The sequence below is a fragment of the Ursus arctos genome, unplaced genomic scaffold, assembly GCF_023065955.2.
Source record: "Ursus arctos isolate Adak ecotype North America unplaced genomic scaffold, UrsArc2.0 scaffold_3, whole genome shotgun sequence".
Classification (NCBI taxonomy): domain Eukaryota; kingdom Metazoa; phylum Chordata; class Mammalia; order Carnivora; family Ursidae; genus Ursus; species Ursus arctos.
The window spans coordinates 16,436,263-16,462,693 of NW_026622985.1; the positions used below are offsets into that span (position 1 = coordinate 16,436,263).

Sequence of the window (26,431 nt, forward strand, 5' to 3'; positions counted from 1 at the left end):
TTATCTGCCCTGTGGTTATACTACATGAAAAATGTGGATGCAGAGGAACAAGTACTAGAAGAAAACTGTTAAATGTTTTACATTAATCCTTGCAACCACTGTATTAAATATCGGCATCACCATATTACTGATGAGGACATTTTTAACGGTAAAGCTCAGAGATCCTGATTTGCTCTAGATCGCAAAGCCACTCTGTGGCAGGGCTGGAGAATTTGAACCTGCACACATCTAGCACCAAAATGCTGCCTCACAGAGAACAGAAGGCAAAAAGACTGACTCCTGAAATCACACAATAATAGGTAAATATTTCCTTCCATATTGATTCCCACTGTTACTGAGGATTTGGTGAAATTATCACCAAATTATTAAATCCCCATTAAAAATCCCCAACTATTAAAATGCTATGGTTTATAGAAAATTATAGCTTTCAAGTTGATCAAGAGAGATAAAATTGTTATTATCTATATACCAGAATAATTGAGCCATATATTTGCAAAGTGACAAATTACTTACATAAAACCCTGAATCAGGTAAACTGTATGTTATGTATATTCACCACATAAAAGAAAAAAAAAAACAACTCCCATCAGTTTTCCTGAACACTTTCAAACTCTTTTTTTCACAACTCCTTCAGAACCTCGTCTGCAGAAAGCCTCCCCAGCAAGCTCCAAGGACAGGGAATGGAGAGGGTGCCAAACACTTCACCACAAGAATGCAGAGGAGATAGTGCCGGCTGACAAAGGCAGAGAAGACAGAAAACCTATCAGCCTTGGAGAAAAATTAGAGCAGACATTCTCCTCCTGCCCTCTCCAGCCTCTCCAGACAATGAAATCACAGTACAAGGAGCTTCTGATCTGAAATGTTGGGAAGTCTTTGTTCTCTTGGGATCCCTTAGGTTTCCAAGTCTTTCTGATGCGTGAAAGGCGGAGATTTTCAACCCAAGTCCCATCACCATCTCGAAGGCATATTCTGATTTTGTCGGGGGTGGGGGCAATCTTTTCGATTGTCACAATAATTCTGAGGACGTCCGTGACATCTGGGACGTCCTGAATCCCACTACTGTATCCTGCACTACTTTCAAATATCCCAATGGGCATCTGGACATTCAAGTTGGCAAAAAAGTTGGTTTATAACCATCAGATCCTAGATCCTAAGTGTGTTTATATATCAACACAGTTATTTTACACAGTTTTACATTAAATTTTCCACAGCACAGCTACAACATAAATTAAAGGAATTTTGTGGGGCTTTTTGTATTTTGTTTTGTTTTGGAATTTTACCAATAGATATTCATCATTTCAAAAAATCAGGTCATTGCTGCAAAGCCACTTAAGGTGTTTGAATCGCTAGTACAATACACTTGATCGGATGGCATCTGCAGCTTTTATATTCTTAGTGATTCCACATGTAAGTGGGAGAATCATAACTACATTATGCCTTCCGTGAACACACTGAAGTACACACCTGCTGGTATACCGATGTAAAGCAAATCAGGATCTCTGAGCCTTACTGTAAAAATGTCCTCACTTTACTGACTATAAATTACCTTCCTTTATGTCTCTTTTATATTTTTGCTAGAAATTGTCTCAATTTTTAAATTGTGAGTAGACCTGTCACATGACTATCGTTTCCACCTCCCAATAGTGAACGGGGTGTGGGATGGGGCAGTGAAAGAGCCGGGTGCACCAAGCAAGTGGTTTGCAGTAGTCAAGGTAAACACTGGGTTTTGCTTTTTTTTTTTTTTTTTTTTAAGATGTTATTTATTTATTTGACAGAGAGGGACAGAGCACGAGCAGGGGGAGCGGCAGGCAGAGGGAGAAGCAGGCTCCCCGCTGAGCAAGGAGCCCGATGCGGGACTCGATCCCAGGACCCTGAGACCATGACCTGAGCCGAAGGCAGACGCTTCACCGACTGAGCCACGCACGCGTCCCGGTGAACACCGGGTTTAGACAGCAACTACCAAGAACTCCATCCCTTACATCCACATCCCTCCGTACCCACTTGCACGGATGGAGCACAAGTGTTCCCTGCATAAACTTTTGGCAAGCTAACGGTAACCTCCACAATTTCTCTAGATTGTTTTAGTCTAGCTACCGAACACTGCGATTCAGGGGGGAAGCCTTGTTGCGAAGAAAGCCACGTATATCTGGCTCCGGTCCGCCTGCTACTCTGTCTCTCAGGAACCAACTACAGAGACGGGGAGCAGGAGCAAGGTGAGGAAGGACGGGCCGACATCTGTAGCCCTGACAGGCTGCCACACAGGCAGGGCCACCCACTGGAGTCAGTGGGCCTGGGAGGGATGGTGTCACAGTGACTTAAATTCTCAACTTTTAAAATATGAGGAGTAAGACCTGTCTGCCTCCTTTCAGGGGGGTTTTAGGAAAGAATTTTAAAAGAACTTCAGAAAAGAAAAAAAAAACCCATAAAAACCAAAAAAAAAGAAAAAAATCTTTGAAAGTGCCTATAAGCTATAAATTCCTATTCAAATGTGAAAGATTGATGTTTATTTATTGTGAGCTAATATGATCAATTTTAATATTACCACTTTCAAAATATACTACATAAACAGCAGTATAAATTCACACACACAAAAAAAAGGTTAACAGATGATGTTTTCAAATGTGACAAGTCAAATTTAGTTTTCCCAGACTCTCGGTTTCCACCTTCAGATTTTCCTATCCTGTGGGTTATTCTGTGTGTATTTACTTACACACGCACGCACACACACACGCACACACACACACACACACACCACTGGAGACTAGGAAAATACAGAAGGAAAAAAATATGAAATGTATTATCTGCCTGAAAAAACAAGCACATATGATTCAAAAATATACTAAACTCCTAACATTTTTAAGAGCTATCACCTAAGATCTTCGTGAATCCTCAAGGAAGAATACAGCGATATTTATATAGGTTTGACTTTCTCCCAAATGCCATCCCAGGGGAATACTCAGAGTCCTGTGTTCCTCTGAATATCTACAGCTCGTCTAAACCAGGGATCCCCTCCATTCCCAAACTACATTCCACCAGATTAGTCTTAATTCCTCTGTTCCCAGGAGACCCAGAAGTATAACCGATTCAAGCTTTCTTTCATCTCAGAGCGTCCTTACAAGAGAAATGCTCCAGGAGTGACGTAACCTGAATGAGCCTCTCTATTCCTGGCAGTGAAAAGAGCTTCCCACACCTGTGACTCAAGCTCCCACTGGTACCAGCAGGACCTGCTTATCTTCTCACCTCTTTACGCCTGGCAGACAAGCGGCACTAAGTGAACCCCTGCAGCGTGGATCAATACACTGTGAAGTCAACAGAGCAAGTCTCCTCGTCCCAGTCATTTTACTTGCTTTCCTGAGTGTGGCTGTGGGGACCTGGACACGTAGGAGTCCTCGTCCCTGAAGAGCTTGACCAAGTCCAGCCGTATCTCCAAACACAATGACAGAAGGGCTTACACCATGCCAAGAAGCCTCCTAACCTAAAAATTCAGGTAAATCAGAAATTCCATAGAAAACTAAAACAACTTAAATTCTATAAAAATAAAAGCAGTCAGGGCAACCCCCTCAGGTCCCCTCCCCCTTCAGGAGCTTTGTTTTGTTTTGTTTATAAAGATTTTTATTTATTTATTTATTTGAGGGAGAGAGACAGTGAGAGAGAGCACAAGCTGAGAGGAGAGGGAGAAGCGGGCTCCCCACTGAGCAGGGAGCCCCATGTGGGGTTTGATCGATCCCATAACCCCAGGATCATGACCTGAGCAGAAGGCAGTCACTTAACCAACTGGGCCACCCAGGTGTCCCTCTTCGGGAGTTTTGTACTATCCCTCAATAAACTCTGATTTGTTGCCCACCAAAAACATCCAAAAAACAAAAAAAAACCAAAAACCAAAAACAAAAGCAGTCAATAGAAAGCATGATCCAATGAGTTTGGTCTTCAAAAAAGCAAGCCAGGTTGATGGCAGGGCATATAGTTTGCATCTCTGAGCATAATACTAGGAAAGAAGCTCCAAGTTAAAGAAATAAGAGCCCTGAGTTGTGTCTTTGGTTAGTAAACACACACAGACACACACACACACACACACACACAATCACCTTGTCTACACCAGAGTCACATCAATGAAATGGACCTTTTGCAGAAGTGCTCCTATACCCTGAAGTGAGCTGTTCACAACAATCTTGGAGTCGACCAAATAATCAGCATCCCTATTCTATCAGCTGCCTTTTCGAGCAGTAAACACTTTCTGAATCTGTTAACTGTCTAAATAAAAGATTCTAGAAATTATGTAAATTGAGACCATGTTAGCTAATTATTTTTGACACAGTAAACACTTAGCTCAGAATGAATTAAATTCTCTTATGCTTGTGTTTTGAAAATTAAAAGAGAAGTAAGCTTCACCCTTGAACCAAGGAAGAATTAACTTTTTTAAAAAGACTGACAGCAAAAAAAGCAAATAAACAACAAAACCTGAAATATTTTGCTCATTAATCTACCAAGCACCATTTCAAACTTTCTTATACATATTTAATTCCTGACACTGAAAAGGACCATTTATTTTCTATACTTTTTTGCTAAAGGATGATGAGCCTCGACCACCTTTGTAAGTAATCAGAGATACTCTAGTTTCTGCTGTCCTGTGAGCCTCTGAGTTTGTTTCCAGATGGATGCATGGTGCCCAAGAATCCACTGGGATTCGGCCCCTAGAGGGGTTGTGGGGGACTAGAACAGAACCACAGTTGGGGGGTGCTCTCCAGAGCTTCCCAGTCTTGGTCCCGAGGAGACACAGCTTATGAGCCGTGTACCCTCCAAGTACTTGTGATCAGACATGATGAGAACTGTTGGAGAGGCAGGCATTTGGGGAACCAGTTTCCTTCTTCTTTTTCTGGTTATGCAGCGTGAGGTCAGGTGTCCGACCCACCTAGACATGGGGAGCATGGCTGGAGGCCAGGCAGAGTCGGATAAAATACAGACACTTGAGCTTTTAGAAAGTACCGGCTTGCAGGACCACTCAAAAGGTGCACATTTTCGTTCTTTCTATTCATAAACCAAACTCCTCAAAATATAAGTGGTATTTTAAAATACCAATAAAATATAATTATTACACTAGGAAAAAAACCACACCTACTTGCTTTTGCTTATGAATGACCGTGATTCTCAACTTTTTAATCGATGAGAACTTTACCCAAAATACCCTCTAAGGAACAGAAAAAAATAGTTTCAGCTAGGAGCGTCCTGAGGTTGCTAAACTTATAGAACCACACAGAGAGTGGATGTAGTAACAATGCTGAGAGAAAGGATCCCGAGTACATTCAGGATTCTAAAATACGGGCTCAGGAAAGAAGTAAGATATAAGAAGGGCCACTGTCAAAACTACATAAATTCAATCTCTGCTTCTGTGCATATTGAAACGGTCTCCTCTAACAGCTTTTTTTTTTTTTTTTTTTTTTTTTTTTTGAGCAAGAGCGAGCATGTGTGAGATCAAGGCAAGGATGGGGAAGAGGAGGAAGAGGATTACAAACCCCAGCAGACTCCACACCCAGCCAACACCCTTACCCGGGTCTCGGATCTCACCATCCTGAGATCATGACCTGAGCTGCCATCAAGAGTGGGACGCTCAACCGACCGAGCCACCCAAGTGCCCCTGAAACTGTCTCTTCTAAACCTACGTGGTCAGATATGCGCAAAGGGCATATTCGTGGAGGCAGATGGTCTGTTGGTAAGAGTGAACGATCCAGACTGGACTACTACTAACCTCAGGAAAGCCCAAAGCTACCAGAGTTCAAAGCGTCACACTCCATAAAGTCACAACGAAACAGACCCAGAAAAAGGTAATTAAGAAAAATATAAGGGCTTTGAAATGGAGACCAACCAAGAAAACAGTCTGGGGATATGATTAAGGTTGGTCTAACCCTAAAGGTACACTTATAGAAAATACCTACATTCAAGTCCTCTCCATAACTTCACAGAAAGAAGATGTTCCTGCTACTCTTAGCTCAGCTCAGATGCCCCCTCTGAAGCCTCTCTGTGAACACCCAGTGGAAAGTAGTTCCCTCCAGTTCCCCTCAAGAGCTCCTCCCAGGGGCGCCTGGGTGGCTCAGTCAGTTAAGCGTCTGCCTACAGCTCAGGTCAGGATCCCAGGGTCCTGGGATGGAGCCCGGGGTGGCATCAGGCTCCCTGCTCAGCGGGGAGTGTGCTTCTCCCTCTCCCTCTGCTCTTCCTCACCCTCAACTTGTGCTCCCTTTCTCTCTCAAATAAGTAAATAAAATCCTTTAAAAAAAAAAAAAAAAGTGTTCCTCCCGGAGCTATAAGCGCTGTCTCGAGGGATTTAGGGTATTCTCTTTATTGTCAGCTTCCTCCCCCGCCCCACACCACCCCAGTGTGCAAGCTCTGTGAGACCAGGGTCCTTCCTTGTCTGTCTGCTTCAGTACTGTATCCCCAGTGTCTACAACACAGCTTGAAATATATTAGGTTCAACAAATACTGAATGAATAGTGCCAATGTAAATTAATATGACAGGGGTGCTTCCCGACAGCAATTTTATAGGCAAATGTAAGTGATACTCATACAAGTATTAAATCTGTAAAACCTGTAAATTAAAATACAGTATTGGGTGAAAATATAAAATAGACTTAAAAACACCAGAGCTTAACTAACCTTTGGCTTTTTGTACAAGTAGCCAAAAGCAATCCCATTTATGCCTCATAATGATGAAAATGTAACCCAGATGTTAGTGTCCAACAGAAATAATGAAAAACGTCACAAGATAATCAGTATAGAAAACGATGGTACTTTTTACTTAAAACGTGGAAAAGAGGACTTCAAGAGATCCACGTCTCCACTTTTTTAAAAAATCAAGGTGACCTTGATGTACAATGAAATGTGCAATATGAAGGATTTTGACAAATGTGTATACATCTATGTAACCAACACTCCAATCAAGATATAAACATTTTGCCTGGCTGGCTCAGTCAGTAGAATGTGCAACTCTTAATCTCAGGGTTGTAAACTCAAGCCCCACGTTAGGTGTTGAGATTTTAAAAATAAAACCTTAAAAAAAAGGTATAAACGTTTCCAGCATCCTGAGAAGGTGCCACGAGCCCCCTCACACAGTCAATCCCTACTATCTCATAGGAAGCTACTGTTAGGATCTCTATCACCACAGTTTAGCTTTGCCTTTCTGTGAATTTCATGTAAACGTGAGATTCATTCTAGATGTTGAGAGGGTCAATAGTTTGTTCTTTTATTATTGCTGAGGGTATTCCATTGCATAAATATATCACAATTTGTTTACCCATTCTCTTGTTGATGGGCATTTGGGTTGTTTCCAGTTTGGGTTATTTTGAATAAAGTGTCTATAAATATTTATATACAAGCCTTTTTGTGAATATATGTGTTTATTTCTCTTGAGTAAATGCCTAGAGTGGGATTGCTGGGTCATAGGTGGGAAATGTTTAACTTCATAAAAACCCACAGTTTTCTAAGCGTTTGTACCATTTTACGCTCTCACAGGCAATATATGAGAGTTCTAGTTACTCCACATCTTTGACAACATAGGAAATGTCTTCTTATCTTAGCCCTTCTTGTGCATGCTGAATGGTGTCTCATTGCGGTTTTCACTTTCATATCCTTGATAACTACAAATACCGAGTACCATCCTATGTGCTTACTGGCCATTCTGATGTCTTTTTTCATTGAATAGTCAAGTCTTTTACTCAATTTGATTGGAGCTTTTCAGTATTGAGTCTTAACAGTTCCTTTTATATATTTTCAGTAATGACAGAATATATAACAGAAAAAAATCCTGGTTGTAGGAACAAAAATGATAAGTTACTTAGAAATAAAACTAAGAAAAGATAGGAAAAACCTTTATGGAGAAAATTAAAGGAAGACTGAATAAATGGAGATACATCATGTTAATCGATAGTTTAAGACTCAATATCATTAAAATGTCTTTTCTCTCCAAATTTGTTTTTAAATCAAGTACAATTCCAATAAAACTCCCAATAAAGTTTTCGCAAAATTTATAAAGCTTATCCTAAAAGATCTATGGAATAATAAAAACCTATGAATAAACAATTCTGAAAAAAAAAAATAAGGTGAGAGTTACCCTCCTTACCATATACCAAGACCATATGAAGTCATTTTAATCTTAATTAGTAAAGAGGTACTGATGAAGGATAGAAAAACCAACAGAACAGAATAGAGATGTTAAGTACATTCACAAAGTATATATGGAAAATTGATATTTAAAAATCAGTGGGGAAAAAAGTCAATAAATGATGCATATTTTAAAAAATAAAATGAAATTTCCATCTCAGAACATACACAGAAATATATTATCAATAGATCAAAACCTTAAGTATGAAACTCAACTTAAAATTTAGAAATTAAGAAACTTAAAATTAAGAAATTCTGTTCAACCAAAATTACCATAAACAAAATAAAAAGACAACCCAAGACTAGAAGAAGGCTTTTCCAATGCATGTTACCAACAAAGGATTAGTAACCAGAATATTAGTAAGAAGAAAGAAAAAGAAAGAAAGGAGGGAAGGAAAGAAAGAAGGAAAGAAACCCTCCTACAAATCGGTAAGAAAAACACCATCCGTTGGATAAGAATGGCACAAAACAAAACAATTTTCCACAGAAGAGAAACTACAAACATGGTCAACGAACCTAAAAAGATGCTCAGCGTTACTAGTGATCAGGAAAAAGCAAATTAAATTCACAATGAGATTCTATCTAACATCCATCCTATTGGCAAAGCTTGTTAAAATCTGATAATAATAAATGTTAGCTTGAATGTGGAGAAACAGGAACTTTTACACTCTGCTGAGAATGTGAACTGGTTTAACAACTTCACGGAGCAAAACGGCAGTATGAGTCGTAGTTACAGCTAGGCACCCCCTACAACCAGCCTTTCCATGCTTACGTATATATCCTAGAGCAGCAGTTCTCAAACTTTATGGTCTCAAAACCTCTGTCCACTCTTAAAAATAATTTGCTTTTATGGGTCGTATCCATTGATATGTATTGTATTAGAAATTAAAATTGTTAAATTTAAACAATATTTCATTTAAAACTACCGACGACAAAACAATTACATGGTTTTATAAATAACATATTTTTAGGGAAAATATATTTTCCAAAACAAGCAAAATTTAGTAAAAAGAATGACTTTGTTTTACATTTTTGCAAATCTAAAATAATGGAAGAAAATTAGGTTCTCATACCTGCTTCCACTTTCAGATGTGTTACAATATCATACATCATACACCCTCTGAAAAACTCTACCATACCCACTTACGACAGAATGAGAAGGGGGAAAAGGCAAAGAACATTGTTGTTGTTATAGTTTTCAATCCCACAGACTCCCTGAAAAGGTCTAGGATTGGGAGCGGAATGATCCTTCAAGGGGTCCCCAGACTGCACTTTGAAAACCACCTTTAAAATTCTAATACATGTGCATAACACACACACACACACACACACACACACACACACACACACACACAGACAATGTTTGCTACAGCACTGTAATTTGTTTCCAACAAACTGGAAATACACAAAGTATTTATGGGAGAGTAGATAAAGCTTCTATTTATACAAAGGTATACTACATAGCAGTCTAAAATAAGTGAACTAAAGCTACATGAATCAAGGGAATATCATCTCAAAAACTACTCTCAAAAACAAAGTGGAAAATTATAATTTACATGAATGAAACTTTTATAAGTAACACAATTCCTAAAAATGTTAAAAATATGCAAAATAGAGGCACCTGGGTGGCTCAGTCAGTTAAGCATCTGACTCTTGATTTCGGCTCAGGTCATGATTTCAGGTCTTGAGATCGAGCCCCAAGATGGGCTCCATGTCAGGTGTCGAGCCTGCTTGGGATTCTCTGTCTCCCTCTCCCTCTGCCTCTCCCCAACCCTTGCACATGTGTGAGTGTGCATTGTCTCTCATTCTCTCTCTCTCAAAAAGACTAAAATAAAACATTAAAAAAAAAAGAAAATACGCAAAATAGCACTGTCTCTAATCTGTGGGTAAATGCCTATGTAGTAACAGTACAAAAACATGCTCAGAAAAATATAAACACCAAATTTATCACAGTGCTGGTCATCTGTGGAAAAGACTGTCAAGAGAATGGGAGCAGAGAGGGGTACACAGGGACTCCTGAAGCGTATGTGATGTTTTCGTAAAAGAAAAAAACCTCACCTGTGAAACGTTAAAATCTGTAAAAGCTACGAGATGACGTACGTGAGTGTTCCTTACTTCGTCTCTGTCCCTCTCTGATTAGTGGAAGTATCTCACAATAAACAGAAGGAAAAAACGTTCTGCTCTACTTAGTGTTGGCAGATAAAAATCTCTCAAATATGTTCTGACACTATCAGATTGATTCACATTGTAGTTTTTTAACTTTATTATCTTTGACATATAAAAACTGTATATATTTAAGACGTACAACTTGATGTTTTAATATATATGTTTTGAAAAGATCACTCCAGTCAAGCTAAATAACTTTTCCATCACCTCTTCATAGTTACTCTTGTGTGTGTGTGTGTGTGTGTGTGTGTGTGTGTGTGTGTGTCAAGATTTAACACCTATCCTCTAAGCAAATTTCAGGTACATGACACGGTATCGGTAGCTACCATCAGGATCCTGCACAGATCTCCAGAACCCTTTCATCTTGCATTAACTGAAACTTTGTACCTTTTCATGCTAAACATACTCTTAAAATATTTTTCACAAAACGCTCTTTTTACAAATAAGTTTTTGTTAGAATTCAAACACTGAAATACCTTCTGGATTATTTTCAAGGGATTACAAGGAAATCATTTGAAAACTTATGAATCAAAAGTCCTAATATTGCCTTGTTGATAAATTGTCATTAGTGATAGTCAAATAAGAAATCAGAACCCTGTGAACAACTCCATGGAGAAATAAAGGTATCCAAAAGGACAGTCTTTTTTTCCTTCTAAAAATATACACAGATAGCAATATGTAGTGGAGGAGGTAGAGAATTCTGGGTTTTCAGCATAAAACCACATTGTAATGTGAAACTTCTGGAGGTAGAAATCTGTCCCACCATGAGCTTACTTTCACAAATATTATGACATGAGGAAATGGCAACAAGCTGTCAATTTAATACAACTATTTTTTTCCAATTAATTTATATTTCAGGCACATATTCATTTTTTACTATAAGCATCTGCCTCATTTAAATAAAGTGACTATTTTCAAATCTCCTACCTATATTTTCCTAAGATGTTTTAAAATGACTTGTGAAAACTTAAATGAAACCATAAACATGGGAGCTTCTGCACACACGAATTTATTTATTCTGCCAGTTAAACGTGGATTCCCAAGGGAGGAGATGGAGTGAAAACAGAGCGAAGCTTTATGCCATTGCTTTTTAAAAATTTTTTTTTTTAAGTTGGACTATTTACCTTGCATTTCAAATGGAATTCAAGAAGGGCTTGAGATTTAAAGGAGCATGGGCTTGTTAAAGTCTGAAACACTTAGCTGAAAGATCTAGACTTTACTTTCATACTTTTCATTAATAACTTTTTTTTAAAAAGGACCATCACGATACTGCCTTGAAAGCAATCTCTAGATTCATACATTTTCAATCAAACTTCATTTTTCAAAAGTGTCGTGTTCTCACTGACTTTTAAAGCTTGCCTGCTCTCTCTTTCTCTCTTTCCCCCTCACTTTAACAAACCTATATGTAATGCTTAGTATATGCCAAACACTGTTACCCCATTTAATTCTTACAACAACTCTCCCTAGTAGGTATTATCATTATTCCCATTTCATGGAGGAGGAAACTGAGACAAAAAGGGCAACAGAACTTGCTCAAGCTGCCAAAAGTGATTAATGGCAGAGCCAGGATTAAATCCAGAATCTGTGCCAAAGTCAGTCCTATTTTTAAGTTTCCATTGTTTCTGATTTTTCATGTCACTTCTTTAAATTTTCAGCAACTAAATGCAATCTATTTGTTTTCCATAAGCTACTGGGTTTAACAAATGTGAGGCAGAGCACAAGGGGCTCTACTGACCGTGTTTCTTACATTAGTGGAGGAAAAAAAAAAAGAGAACGACATGGTGGTACAGGACGGGACTGAGGCAGAAGATCACATTTTCAGTTTAGGACAAAATTATCTGGAGCGTGTTAGTGGAGACAGCTGGTAAGCAGGCCGACCAGGCAATCTGAATCTCAAAGACAGGGGAGGTATGTGCTGGGGTGGGAGGCAAAGTCAAAGGGCAAGTGAGCCTTGGAGGGTGGGCAGGATTCATGCAATAGCAGCGACAGGAATGATGACAAAAGGCGGAGAGATTAAAAAAAAAAATACAAAGCAGGTTGAGGGCCACTGACAAGATTCGGATTTGGCATGGGGCTCATATAAAGCAGAAGCCGTGACTTAGAAGTTTGGGTGGGTCATAATGTGTCCTCGATGAGAAACATTCTATTAGAGGGGCACCTGGGTGGCTCAGTCGGTTAAGTGGCCACCTCTTGATTTCGGCTCAGGTCATGATCTCAGGGTCGTGAGATGGAGCCCTGAATCCGGCTCCCTGCTCAGTGGGGAGTCAGCTTGAGATTCTTTCCCTCCGCCTCTCCCCCAACCCTGCTCTTTCTCTTTCTCTCTCTCTAAAATAAATCTTTAAAAGAACAAGAAACATGCTATTAGAAATCTTTACCAGCAAGACAAGCTGCTGTGCCTGTGTTCTTTTGCATTTTACAGAATGACCAAATATCGGGCCAATATATGATAAAGCCTCATTTTTAATATAATGAATATAAATCTATGAAACTGAAGATAGGCTAAGGCATTTCCATTTCATGGAAACATTTTAAAATACATTAAAGTAATGGATGGTTAGTAGACTATTTTAAATGTTTCCATGCCTTCAGAAGGTTTCAATCACTTTAGAAATATACATTTATGGACATTTGCTATTATTACACATTTAGTACTCAACTGAGGTTAAGATACACTGGAGCCCCTACTGTGGGCAGGAAAGCTTTGGAGGCAAAGAGCATGTGCCTACATATCCCCGCCTGCCTGTGTAGAGGACACCTCACGCCTGCAAAGCTTACACTGATGTATGGCACATTCATCCTGCCATACTGATAGCATTAATGCCAACCAGGGAATCTTGCGAAGAGTACTGGTAGGGTGAAATGTAAGTTAACCTCTGGAGGAAGAGTGCGGTTTGGCAGAAAGTTAAGGAGAGAGGACTGGTCACTAAGAACCAAGAAAATAACTCACACGAGAGTATTTGTGACAAATACATCTATTGTACACCTTATCGCGTGCCTCTAAAGGCTGTGTTTTATTTACTACTTAATGGATATTTATAAAAGACTTGCCTTTCTTTCATGCCTTTTTACAGTTAAAATTTATTTAATAGGTAATACAAGTATATCATAAACATTTTTTCAAAAGTCACCAAAAAGGTGATCTTGAGAAGTCTCCCTCCTGACCAACTACCATCTTCAGAGCTATCCCTCCCGAGACACTCTATGAAACTGCATTTCTTTAAATTGTTTAAACTTTGATTTTCTTCTAATTCTGATTGGCATTTCCACAATTTAGTGATTCTTAACTGAACACCTATAATATGATAGGATTCTCTTTGTCACATCCCCAAAATTTGCACCAAGGGCACAAGTACTCTACAATCTAGGCTGCACTTTGAGATGTGGATAGGAATACACGTTTAAAAGATCCAGGCTTGGATCTTACCTTATTTCCTCTTTATAAGATAGGATTTTCCTCTTCATTCTGCCAACTTCTGTTGAATCAAACAATTAACTTATCTAACGAATGTCTATTCACATACACACACACACACACACACACACACACACACACACACACACACGACCCTACCTGCCTGCAGGTCCTTTATAATCTAGGAACTTAAATCAGAAAAGCAAAGTTGATCATAGCTACCTTACATATTAAGAGACTATCAAGTTACAGTTGTGGTCTCCAAAATGGTTCATGTACCCAAAGCAGAGCATAAGGCAATCTTTGGCATACAGGAAAAAATTAGAACTTGTCTACAATTATTTTTTCCTTTTTCCTTTCAAAGTTTATATTGTGGGGTGCTTGCTTTATCATATACAAAATAAGCTAATACATATAATGGTCCATGTATGACATTTATAAAGACATACATTGGGAGTGCATACTCAAATACCTTCTGCTAACAAGGGTACATAATTCAAAAAGTTCTGAGGATTAAACAGCTCAGTATATCAGGTGTTCATTTCTAAAAATAAATACTTTTTCAAGTTTCTAAAGCATAGAAGTGCTAATCTGAGTGAAACAAAGAAAACAAATTGTAAAATGGACAGATCAGTACTTGGCTAGACTGTAGAGGCAAAAGTAGAGAGCTTACTTTTTGATATGCGGTTCTTTTGAACCATGTTCCTGCTGTAAGAGTTATTGAAAATGAAGTGTACCATAATTAAGGAGATGAGCTCTGAACTCCAGTTCAGGTTCAAATCCTGACTCCATCACTCACTTGGGAAGGGCAAAATGGTACATGTATAAATGGCCTTGTTCAGGGTCTGGCACTTAAGCCGCCCAAAATGTTAACAATTATTATTAAATAAAAGCAACATCATTTAACAAACATTAGCTTTCTATAGTAACTGAAAGGAAACAGCTGAGTCATGTTTTAATTCAGTTTCACCTTCTGGAAAGATGCTTTTTGGGTCCAACTGAAATGTATTTAAACACATGGAAGCTTTTTGCCTTCTTTTTTATATTAAAAAAGAAATCCCTCAATATCACTCCCATGAACTATTTTGTCTTGGAACAGCTAATGTAAATTAAACAATGTCAGGCCCTAGCCAAACGGATACGGGAATAACTGTATACAGTATATCTTCTTGGCTTCACTTTTATGTGGGACATGTGTTTATATTTTGACCTTTTGTCTTTTTTTTAAATGCAAAAACATTTTTAAACAGCAGCAACTGGAATGATTTTTTTTTTAAGTTTCCAAACATATTAAGTTACACATGGCAGTGCCTATTGCTGAAACATTTATAAATGTTACACCAACTGTGTTTATAGTTCTGATTTTTTTTAGATTGTTTTGTTTTCATATAAGCCATGACCTAAAAAATTTAGCTCAAATTCTTTCCACAAAATAATTACATAATGGAACAGTCTGAGTCATTTTGAATTTCCGAAACACAAAACTCGCTCCCATAAAATAAAGATAGTGATCAGCATCATAGTGAGATTTTTATACGGGGTTTTTAAACTATTTCAACCATACCTAAATGATATGGATGAAACTGAAAGGACCATAAGAATAGGACCAAGAACATAGTGATAATTCATCCAACTCAGAAAAATCCCTATACTCTGTTTTCTTTCCCGTTGTCTGTCCTTAAGCAATTGACATAAAAATAAAGTCTCTTATTAGATTTCACTGCAATGGAAAAAAAAAATCAAAGAACAAAAAATCGGTAATTCTGAAGGTAAGAGTACAAAAGTACTTCTCGTTAGCCTACGCTTTTAAACCTTAACTACCACCTTGATGGAAGACAGAAAGAATTTATATATGTGATAGTTCTGGGAACAAAGAAGACCCAAATCAACTAAATTGGGGCAAGGACTTCTCTGGCTCTCAGCTACCCCAACTGTTAAATGAAATAGATTACACATGCTATCTAGAAGACAGTATCTGACAAAAGGATTGTTTCTCAAGTCCAGAGATGGTAAACTTAAGGGAATAATTTCTTTTTTCTTTGAAAAAAGGAAAAAGAAAAAAAGGAAGGAGTTGGCACTCAATATTTCTGCAGTGAGTAAATGAGTGGGTGAAGGAGCACAGCATTCTCCCTTCACCTTTCATATATTCCTTCTGCTAACAGGCCACCCCAGGTCCCAGCCCCTTGCTGGTATCCAGAGTGCAGACACTACTCTGGTAGACCCTGCGGTCAGTCAAACTCCTTCACTGAATCCCAGACTCCACCACAGGCTTTTCTCTCATTGCTACTACTCTCATTAAATGACTTCCTTAATGGGTCACAAATAAGCTTCTCACTGAGGAATTCAAAGGTCTCTTGTTGGTATTTACACAGTTGAAAAAGAAACACATTTGCTTTTCTTGAGACAGCTAGGAACAAAATCTTGACAGCTGGAAATTTACTGGAACCCATGGAATGGGGTTTGCAACAATAATAACCATTAAATATTTACTCCATCCCACCCAGACGCAGCACGTCACTGTACATGAAACCTCAAATGGAATCTTATAACTGTCTTACATTAAACAATGGCTGAATAGTTTGATTTTTAAGACAAGTAGACAAATTAAAGTATCCTTCACTTTTTGTTCAGGTGTTTTCATTCTATGCTCTCTCCAAAGTATAAATTAGTCGAAGAACCTCCCACAAGTCCCAACTGATGTTACTCCTCTCTTCCTCTCTCCCTCCCTCTTCTAAGCCTAAAGTTAACAGATGGGTAAGAGTTTGAGAAAGGGCACTATGTCAAGTCCTTCGATTTCCCTAAAGTATTCACTTACTACTACTATTAAAATGAATAATGTTCTTCACTGCTCTACTTTGAAAACCACAACTACCATCTAAATTGAAAATATTTTTAAAATCTTCTCTATTATTGCTTTATGCTCATAACTAAAATAATGGCTTCAATATTTTAGCCATTCTCTTGAATGATGTGATTCCCATTTCAGGAAGATTCAAAACTACCATATAAATTTAAAACTTACCATGTAAATTTCTAATAGCCAAAGACCATAAAGTCTCATTAATTATAAAATTCTGCAGCTCTTAGCTACAAATTATGAGCTGAAAGGATGTGGGTTTTATTACTGTGCAACATAACTTCACATTAAATCCTAAGTGGGAAATGCCAAGTAAGCTCATTTCCTACTTCGTTTCTCTAAAAAATGCAAACACTAGATTCATTTCCACAAAGCAACAATGAAATTGCTATTCTGCAAGAAGTTTACACTTCTGAAAGATTTCGTGTTAATGAGATCATTTGTCTTACACAGAAACAATGCTCGCTATGTGCACAGGTCCTGAGGTCCTTATAAATATTAATCCATTTATCCTCTAACAACCGTATGAGGTAAGGACTATTAGTACGATAAACGTCAATATGACCAGGAGAGCGCTTCACAGGTGAAGGAAAAAATGCTGTCTGGCTTTCCTGAACATTTTCAAACCAATGAAATGTACTGAAGAGCTCACAATTGGCTACTTTGTGTCTTGATCATCTCCAGTAGCCACAGAGAGAGAGCAGGTTATTAAGTAAGAACGCAGAGATAAAAAGGGAGCCTAATAAATCAGCCAAAGGAGCAATTCATTAAAGCTATGACTAATCTCTACAAGTTCCTGCTATCAGTTAGACCAAGAAGTCAATTGGGAAAAGTGTTTTGTACTCCCAGTTTGAGCACAGTGAAGAACATTTTCATAGCAGACTCTTAGGGAGCCAATATATCTATTGCCCTGATCCCTTCTGCCAACTCATTTCAGGAAGACCACATAAACCACTTCAGACAGATGCACGTCTGAGCTCTATTCTTCAAGTTACAATGAAGCTTAGTTCTTCTGATTCTGCAGCAGATACAGAGATAAATATTTGCTCATAATCCTCTAAGAAACTTCTTAGACACGTGACTATGCTTCCAAACGCTCCTTAAGCAACCAATTCTCATGAAATCAATCTGTCCTCTTAATCTCCCCCTGCCACCACCATGAGCTCCAAATTTCCAATATTTTGTGTGATTTTAAGGATCTCTCATAAATTCCCCATATTCCCTTTAAACTGTAAAAAATCATAGGTAGATACGAATCTCCAACAAAGGTTTGACATAGGTCAGAGTTAAGAGGATTAAGTCATACTTTGTACATGGTGAATTTCTATTTACATATCTTGACATGCTTGCTTTAGAAGATAGTCTAAATTTCTGACGTATCCACTTTGAACTCTAGATTCTTCTTCCACAACATGGAAAGTTAGTTCTTCTGTATTTTATACACAGTAGTTTATTTTTCTTCCAGTTTGATTGCTCTTTCATGTACCCAACTGTAATTTAATTTTTTTCTGACCACTTGTCAATTTATAGGGGTAAATTGGAATTTAATTTACTTCATTTTATAATTTCAGCAATTTCACTGAAGAAATTATTGAGCAACACAAGATCTCACAATGATGCCTGCACAAAATCATTAATTACCACAGATTCCACTCCACATTAGTACTGATCCAACTCTCTGGCCTGCTATTAACTGTTTTAATATATTCTAAGTCTGGGGACACTACCCTTTCAGAAACAATATGTCATGCTTTATTTGCTTTCCCTTGGATGGGGAAGAGGGAGGCAGTCTCCACTATAGTTTCTTTCAAAACTTCAAGAGTTCCCTCCAAGGGTTATTACCATATGCCATTATCATTCCAACACCTAAAGGCTCCCCTTTTAATCAGAATTGATGCAAACTGAAAGGAATAGAAGTAATAAAATTAAAAAACAGGACAGAAATGGGACAGCTACCAGCAGAGAAAGAGATTCTTTGGAAAGGCAGGAAGGAAGTAAAGACCACCTTCAGCCGTCTGACCACTTGGCCCAGTGCTATCAATGGTCATACTACCAGACCCTGGCTCACTTATTTGATTCCACCACCACACTGAGGTCAAGGTCACATGCTTGATCTCAAGTGAGTCAAATGAGTAGCAATCTCATGGTCAAAAATTGGTCCAACTTCTCATAAATACCAATACTTGTCTTAAAGGGATTCATAAGAGTGGGTACGAACCATACCATTCACATTCATCACCATTACTGGAAAAAAACCCAGGAAAACCTGATGTGAGTCAGTCTATTGGACAAGTTTCATTTAGGATGAACTCTCTGATGGTCTTGGGTCAGACAGATGTGAGTAGGAAACCAGGCTCTGCTACTTACTAGCCCTGTGTGTAATCCTGGACAAGTTCATTTTTCAGAGCCTCATAGATAAACACATCAAGGGTCTCACGAAGAGTCTGACACAAAAGGGATGCTCAAGTGATGCCGGCCCCAGCCCCTTCCAGAGATAAAACCTGGGAGTTAAGAGCAGAGGATGGAGCCAGGCCCACCTGTGTTTCAGTGCTGGTTTTGGAGCACACTAGCAGTGAAACACTGGACAAGTGACAGCCTCAGACCTCATACAACCGGGATAATGAATCAGAGCATTTAGATAATGCCTAGCACACAGCCAGCGTCAATAAACGGTGGCCACCTTTCTTAGATGTTGACGAGACAAAGACATTATAATCACTATCTGTTGATCAATGTTTCTCACAGTGTGGTCAGCGAACTATGAATGTCTGGGATGTCTGTTAAAAAAAAAAAAAAGACCCATGTCCCACCTCCCCAACCTATTCAAAAAAGTTCTCTAAGAGCAGTGCCAGGTAATATTCATTTCTGAATCAAACTTTCTTGAGATGCACACTAAAATTTTAGAAATTAGTGACCAGTTGGTTTTGTGCTGGGTCACAGTAAATTAAGACACGCTGTCCACCTCTTAACTCTTTACTACGCTATGCTAAGAGAATCACCCAGTATGGGATGTTTTTATATTTTGGCCATTTTTGCACCTAAACATTAAACTGATAGGCTCACTTGTATTTTTTGTTTTTGTTTTTCCAACAGCACTATTTTGACTCCCCCCCCCCCCAGCCAGGGGCCAGCAAACTATGACCTTGGTCTGTGACCAATTCTGTACAACCCCAACTTCCAGAGGAAATATGTGTTTGGAATGTTAAAAAAAAGAATATTCGATGGAGACCATATGTTGCTCACAGAACCTAAAATATTTACTGCCTAGCCCTTTACAAAAATGTTTGTCAAGCCCTCGTAGCCTATATATCTTTTTAAACTGCAGGTCTCAACACAATTTACATACTTAAAAAACAGTCTCAATAAGAGAGAATTAATTAAAATAGGAGATACTCTAGTAGATATTTTCTAATGCACCTAATAGAGGGAAGTACCACGGCCAAAGTTTCTGTTACACATATACACATATCTGTGCATCAGATAATGATCAAATTGCAGTTGATTGTAGTTGGAAAGTTTTAAAGTCCTTGTGGGTAGGGGTGGGAAATAGTGCAACTGGTTAATGAGTATTCATTAAAACTCACACAGAGTAATTTTTACAATAAAGGTGCCTTAGAGAACATAAAACCATATAAAACGATCCTTGCTGTTCAGAAGTTAATGGCTTATTCATTACAAAATGGAAATAAAATCTGTTTTGCGTACAGTCTACATTGTTGTAAGGAGAAAACGGAATCATCAATGCAAAGTACTTCAAAAGCATTGTACTACAAAGAAAATACGTTAGTTATACTAGCTAGTATAACTAGCAATAAATCATACCAAACATATATAGATTTTTTTACCACCCCCCTTAGTTCCTAGTTTCCTCCAACCTGGGAAACGAGTCTTTTTTTCCTTTGTGTGCGTGCAAGTGCATGTATGTGTGTGTGCATACATGTGCCAGGAGCATAAAAGAAGTATTAGATGCTTCTGCTTTTCTGTGTCATCCATTATTGGCTTCTCCTTCCCCTCTATTCAAAATATACCTTCTTTTCCTTTTTCTTAGTTCTGACAAGGAAAGCATTTGATTACATTCTTGTGCAAAAAGAACAATTAAGACTATGATCATCTTATCCCTGGAAACACTAAAAAGTCCCAAATTAAGATTTTTAAAGTAACCATTTTCCTTTTTATCTTCATAGATCACTGATGTCCAGGGATTTTGTGATTGTTTCGGGCAAGCTAAAAATACATTAATTCTAAAACACATTTGGACAAATTTGCAAAGAAAACACCTTCCTAGGAACATACTTAAGGAAATGACACTTTAAAACGTTTTCATTATATGGAATGCACTGCAGACACACAAACCACAAGCAGTGTAAATAAATACAGACTGGTGCAATGCTGAATGCTTGTTTGTCTTCCGCCACAAAGAGAAAACACTTGCACACCGTGGTATTTTAGCTTGGGATGCCATAAAGATGGGCTTCAGGCATGTCGTGTAAATACAGGAGGCTGTAACTGTGCGTGTGTGTCTGTGTGTGTTAGGGAAAGAGGGTTGTAAGCAAAAGGGGTGGGGCTTGCCAGGAGCAGCTATTTGAGAAAATTCCTTTTTCTTTCCCATTCATTCTTTCTAGCTTGTGTCTGGCACAGTCCTTACAATTACTCACTGACTTTTCTTTCTAAAGACAACCAACAAGCTTTCAGAACTTCCTACAGTGTTTTTCTCATACTTAAAAAAAAAAAAAGGCACCAAATCGTTGAATATTTGTTTTAAATAAAAAGCTATCTATTAGTCCGTTTCCTCATTCCAAAGACCCCATGAGTTGCAGGCTAAACAGGATCCTTTGTTGTGTGTCCAAAAATAACACGACGCAGTATTGGTAAATTGGAAGATAATAGATTGCTCTGTTTCCAAGAATGTCGAAGTTATTACCATAAATTTTGTTCTGCCCCAGTGAGTCCATTTTATGCCCCTTCTAGTGAATATGCAGTCCTAATGACAGCAAAGCCAATCCAATTGAATACCCTTCGCCCTTTCTCTTTGGACACTCCATTAATAAATACAAGGGCTGCAAGAGGATGCCAAGTGGGCCAGCTTCCTTTACGCACAATGGTATCCGTCCAGCGAAATCTCTCCAACCACAGTGAAAGTTGTCTTTCAGATGCCCACCCCACACCGGCCGTCCTCTGCCCGCGAGCCCAGGACGAGAGGGGGCACCTGGACAGAGAGCCGTAACCTTTCAGCGCTCCACCTCCAGAGGAGGGGAAGAGGGGGAGGGCACGACACGAAAGCAGACTAGGAAGGTGGGCGAGTGGGAGAGACAGAAATGGATGCTGAGGGGGTGGGCGACATGGGAAGGTAGGGAAGGTGGCGAATGCGGGAAGAGGCGGGCGAGCAAAGCTGCGGGATTCTAGAGCAAAGAGGGAACCGCGCGGGCAGGCGGGGGCGCGCAGGGGGTCGGGTCCTCACCGTTGAACGCCCCGGCGTCCGCGGCCTCCTCCTCCTCCTCCCCGTTCTCGGAGTCGGTGTGCATAGGCTCCTCGGCGAAGTTGACCCCCTTACTGGGGGTGCCGCCCCCGGCGGCGGCGCCCGCGTCCCCCCAGGTCCTGCCCTCATGGCCGAAGCGCGCGGCGCCTTTGCGCTCGTTCTCCTGCTGCAGGCGCGTGAAGTGCTGCAGCGCGAACTCCAGCAGGTCCGCCGGCTGGTGCCTGAGCACCTCCACCGTGAAGCCCTGCAGCAGCTCCGTCAGTCCCGCGGGGATCTCGATGCTCATCCTGCCTGCCGGGCGGCGGGCGCCTGGGCGCCGCCCTCGCCGCCTCCCCGGACCGGCCTGCGGCCCCGCGGCCGCCGAGCGAGCGCGGACGGCGCTGGAGGCGCTACCCGCGGCGAGCGCGGCGCTCTGGGCCCCGGCGGCCCGGCTGGCCCGGCCCGCGGCTCCCGGCGCGCGGCTGCTCCGTGCGGCGGCGGTGGCTGAGCGAGCGCGGCCCCGGGAGGGCTGGCAGCATCTCCGGCTCCTCCCGCTCCCGCCGCGGCCGCTCCTCTCCCCCGCCCCCCGCCGCCCGAGCCGCCCCGCCCCCGCCCCGCCGCGCGGCGCGGGAGGGGGTGTCGGAGCGCGCCCACGTGACCCCAGGAAACCATGGCAACCTCCGCCGGCGGGCGTCGCGCACCGCCGCTGGGAAGGTTGCGGTGCTGAAGACGCTGGCGGGCGGCGGCGGGCGGCGGCGGGCTGGCGGGGGACGCCGCTCCGCGCGCCCCGGGCACGGGCCCCACTCAGCACTGCCCCAGGTGGCCCCCAGGCGCGCCTCGCCGTCCACCTGTCAGCGCCCCGGAGCGGGCGGGCGGCTCGGCCGAATTCCACAAGTCAGTCAGCACGGCGAACGGCGCAGAGCTGCTGCCAAGCGATTTGCCCCGAAACTTCAGCCTCCACCTCGGTAGCGGCATTTTATTTTCCTTCGGGAATCTAGTTGCATTGATAAGTGTTGGCAGTGTCTTTTGTTTAAAGTCATCTGTGCTACTGGTTCTGTTTCGGCCAAGAAATAATACCCCATCCTTGTGACACCTTTCTTTCTCTTTCGCTGCGTTTTATCCAGCCTTTCTCCATGCATCCTGTTTATTCTGTTCTGCTTTACTGATACTAATGCATTGCCCACTTGATGCCCTTACTACTATGTATTAAGACAAATGCACCTTTTATTATGAGGTCCTTCAAACAGGATAGTGCAGCCGTTTGAGTAAAATGTCAGAGTCAAGGCAGATGGTCCTACAGCAAAAATGCTTTGCCTGATGAGGCTCCTATTATTTATTTTAAAACTTTCCCTTACACTGGAGTGATTTGAAGTATTATCTCCAAAATAGATTACTTCGTATAAAGAGAAATAGAACTAGAGACGTGTGCTTTTCAAGTAGAAGTCCTTGGCTTTAAAATGAGGCTTAGTCTGCAAATATTTACAATTTTGAATTAGAAAATTGCTTTTTACCAATTAAATGGTTTTTTAAAACACGTACTTCATTTTCTACAATGACCATCATATAGTAAATAAAATATTTAAAGGGCAAGCTCAGTTATTCTGATGTATCTTTCCACTCACAAAAAAGAATGCATACATGACTCAGGAAATTCAAAGCCTAGAAATTGAGAGATAACATTCATAAAAATTCATCTCTATATTAATCCTTTGTTTATAATCCAGCTTGTAATTGCTCCATGAGTTAATGTATTTCACGATTTCTGTTTCTTACCAACCTCATAATAGTATGTTGTTTTTACATATAGTAAAGTATTTCCAATTGTGCCAGGCATTGTAAGCAGTAAGCTTTTATAAAATACCATGATCCTCATAGAGGACCATATTAGTCCAGCTCTTAATCATGTAAGCATTATATAAACCACATAAGCATTATTATCTTTATACATCCAGTAATTAAGATGAATTTTCATTATCTGCCTTCATTTATGATGATGTTTTTATTAAGATTAGCATTGCTCACATGTGGCAGAAAATGGAAAATACAGTAGCTTAAGGAAGATAGAAGCTTATTTCTCTGTAATGTAAAGGTAAGCAGTTCAGGGCTGGTATATGGTGCTTCCATGACCCTCAGGTACCCAGGCTCCTTCTAGCTCCTTGCTCTGTAATCCTCAGTTTGTGGTCCAAAATTGCTGCTCTACCTTCAGTCATCTCATTCATATTTAAGCCAAGAGAAAAGTGGGAAAAAAAGGGATTCCACCCCCCCCTTACCCACATCTCCCATCCAAACACACACACACACACACACACACCTCAGAACACTTCCAGGAAGTTGAACACGCCAATTCCTCTTATACCCTCTTGGCCAGAATTTAGTCAAGACGGCCTCATCCATGATGTGGTGGATTGCATTTTCCAAAGGTGACTCCAAAAATATCTCCTGTCCCTTGTGTTCTTCTACAGTGTGGCCTTGCCACTCCCCTTGTCAAGCGTTGGAATCTTAATTCCTCTCCTCTTGCATCCCGATGGGTTTGTGACTGCTTCGAAAGAAGTCATGCCAGGATGGCAGAAGTAACCAGCTCTGTGACACCCTGCCCCAAATCCTGACCCACAGGATCTGTGAGCATTGTACAAAGGTTGTTTTAAGCCTCAAAGTTTGGGGATAGTTTGTAACAAAGCAATAGGACTGAAACATGTAGCCATAAGAAGACCTTGGGCCTGTAAGCTTTATTTTGAGCAGTCATGTGCCAAGCAAACGTTTGGAAATTGAGAACCAGTTCTGGGGGCAATAATCAGGATCTGCCAAACGGTTAACACTCTTTCCCGCAGGAATGACAGAAAAAAGAAAAAAAAAAAAAGAGCTACTTTTCCAAACATTTACAAGAACCGTATTTCAAAGTGGCATATTTTGTGTTTCGGAGTAGTTTGTTGTCGTTGTTTTGTTTTTGTAGATTTACTGTATGAGGTATGGTGCGTGGCTCTGTCTCAATGGCAATGCCAGGGTCATGTGGCTGTCATTTCTTTAGGGGTATAGAAGTGAGTCAGGCATGAAATGCATAATTGGATTAGATGACCTATATGGTCTCTCCCAACCTGGGATATTCTACAACAGTATAATATTAAAAGAAGACATGTGGGATTTAAAACAGCTTTGCAAACAGCTCTCTGATAACGATTTTTATTCGCATCAATTCTTAAATCAGTAACCATGACCTGAAAAATTAAAGCTTGATCCTGGTTGTCCTATTATGTTAATATTGTTCTCAGAACAAACGTTCACTTCTAAACTCCTACTCTGGCTTTTGTTCACTACCCCATAACCATTTGGGTAATATGTTGTGATTTCCTTTGCTTTCATTTTCGGAATATTTCCTTCCAAACCTTGGAGTGTAGTGACAGTGGCCTCTGGGGGCTATTTATCTTTGGATTCTTTAAAAGAACATCACTGAAATTGATTCTTTGGTTGTTGATTTACAAAGCAATTTTCAGCAGTTTCTCAGAGAAGCAGGAGCAATCGCAAAAGAACTCCAAGAGCTCAGCATTGGAATGAAATAAGAATGCTACCAGATTTGTGTTCACACATGGAAAATTGAATAGATAATGGACAGAGACATCAATTTGTTTATATGCGACTGGCAACACAGGACGCCAGCATGGACAAGCCGTAGTTTAGGCAAGCTTTACCATGGATTACCATAACTGTGACCAATCGGTCAGACAGCATTTCTTGCCAATAGTTAATATGAATTCCGATCACGGTGCTTTGGTGCGAGGAATACATACCCACTCGAGACAGACAAATGGAAAGGACATGGGGGTTGTTCTTACACAGAGCCCACTGTGGCCGTCTCTCTCAGTTTAAATACCTTTAGCAGTTCAGCACCAACTATGGTTTTGGTGTCTCTAGCTCATATCCGGAAGAGAGGGAATCCAGTGCATTTGGTCTTTACTATCCAGTGGATGGGCTGGCCTTGTGTGAGAGGTTCTCTCCTGATTGAGTCAGTGTGGCCAGTGGCGTGCAGGGTATGGAAGGCGTTGGGTAGCATAAAAAAGTACACAGCAAGACCTACCTCTTCAGCAAACAGAAAAGTCACAAACAAGGGCACTGTCGGTGGTATATGCACCTTCACGACTTATGAAGATGGCCACCTCATAGCCCAGAAATCTTGGAAACGTTTGGACTAAGATGAAATAAAATGATTCATGTCTAGATGCAGCTTTGAACCCTCAGCTTTTCAGACTCAGTAGGTCAGAAGGGGGGCCTGGGCATTTGCATTTCTGTCGAACTGCCAGGTGATGCTTCTGCTGCGGGTCTGGGGACCACACTTGGGGATCCACTACACTTGATTCATACTGAGAAGACAATTGCTTGCAGTAACTTTTCTGCTTATCAT

The 26,431-nt window shown here is 40.4% G+C and overlaps 1 protein-coding gene and 1 pseudogene across 2 annotated transcripts in view; one reads left to right on the plus strand and one right to left on the minus strand.

The window, feature by feature from the left end:
* The window catches only part of PRKAR2B (protein kinase cAMP-dependent type II regulatory subunit beta), an 89,127-nt gene extending 66,697 nt beyond the window's left edge, over window positions 1–22,430 (minus strand). Inside the window, exon 1 of one of the 2 annotated variants that reach the window (XM_026503533.4) lies at window positions 22,042–22,430. In XM_026503533.4, the coding sequence (XP_026359318.1) occupies window positions 22,042–22,345 (304 nt within the window). In that variant the 5' untranslated portion in view covers window positions 22,346–22,430. The remainder of the gene's footprint in view (window positions 1–22,041) is intronic. The other variant, XM_026503522.4, reaches the window with a different exon arrangement.
* A 350-nt stretch (window positions 22,431–22,780) lies between these two features.
* Window positions 22,781–26,431, plus strand: part of LOC125281089 (actin, cytoplasmic 2-like) — a 39,515-nt pseudogene continuing 35,864 nt past the window's right edge.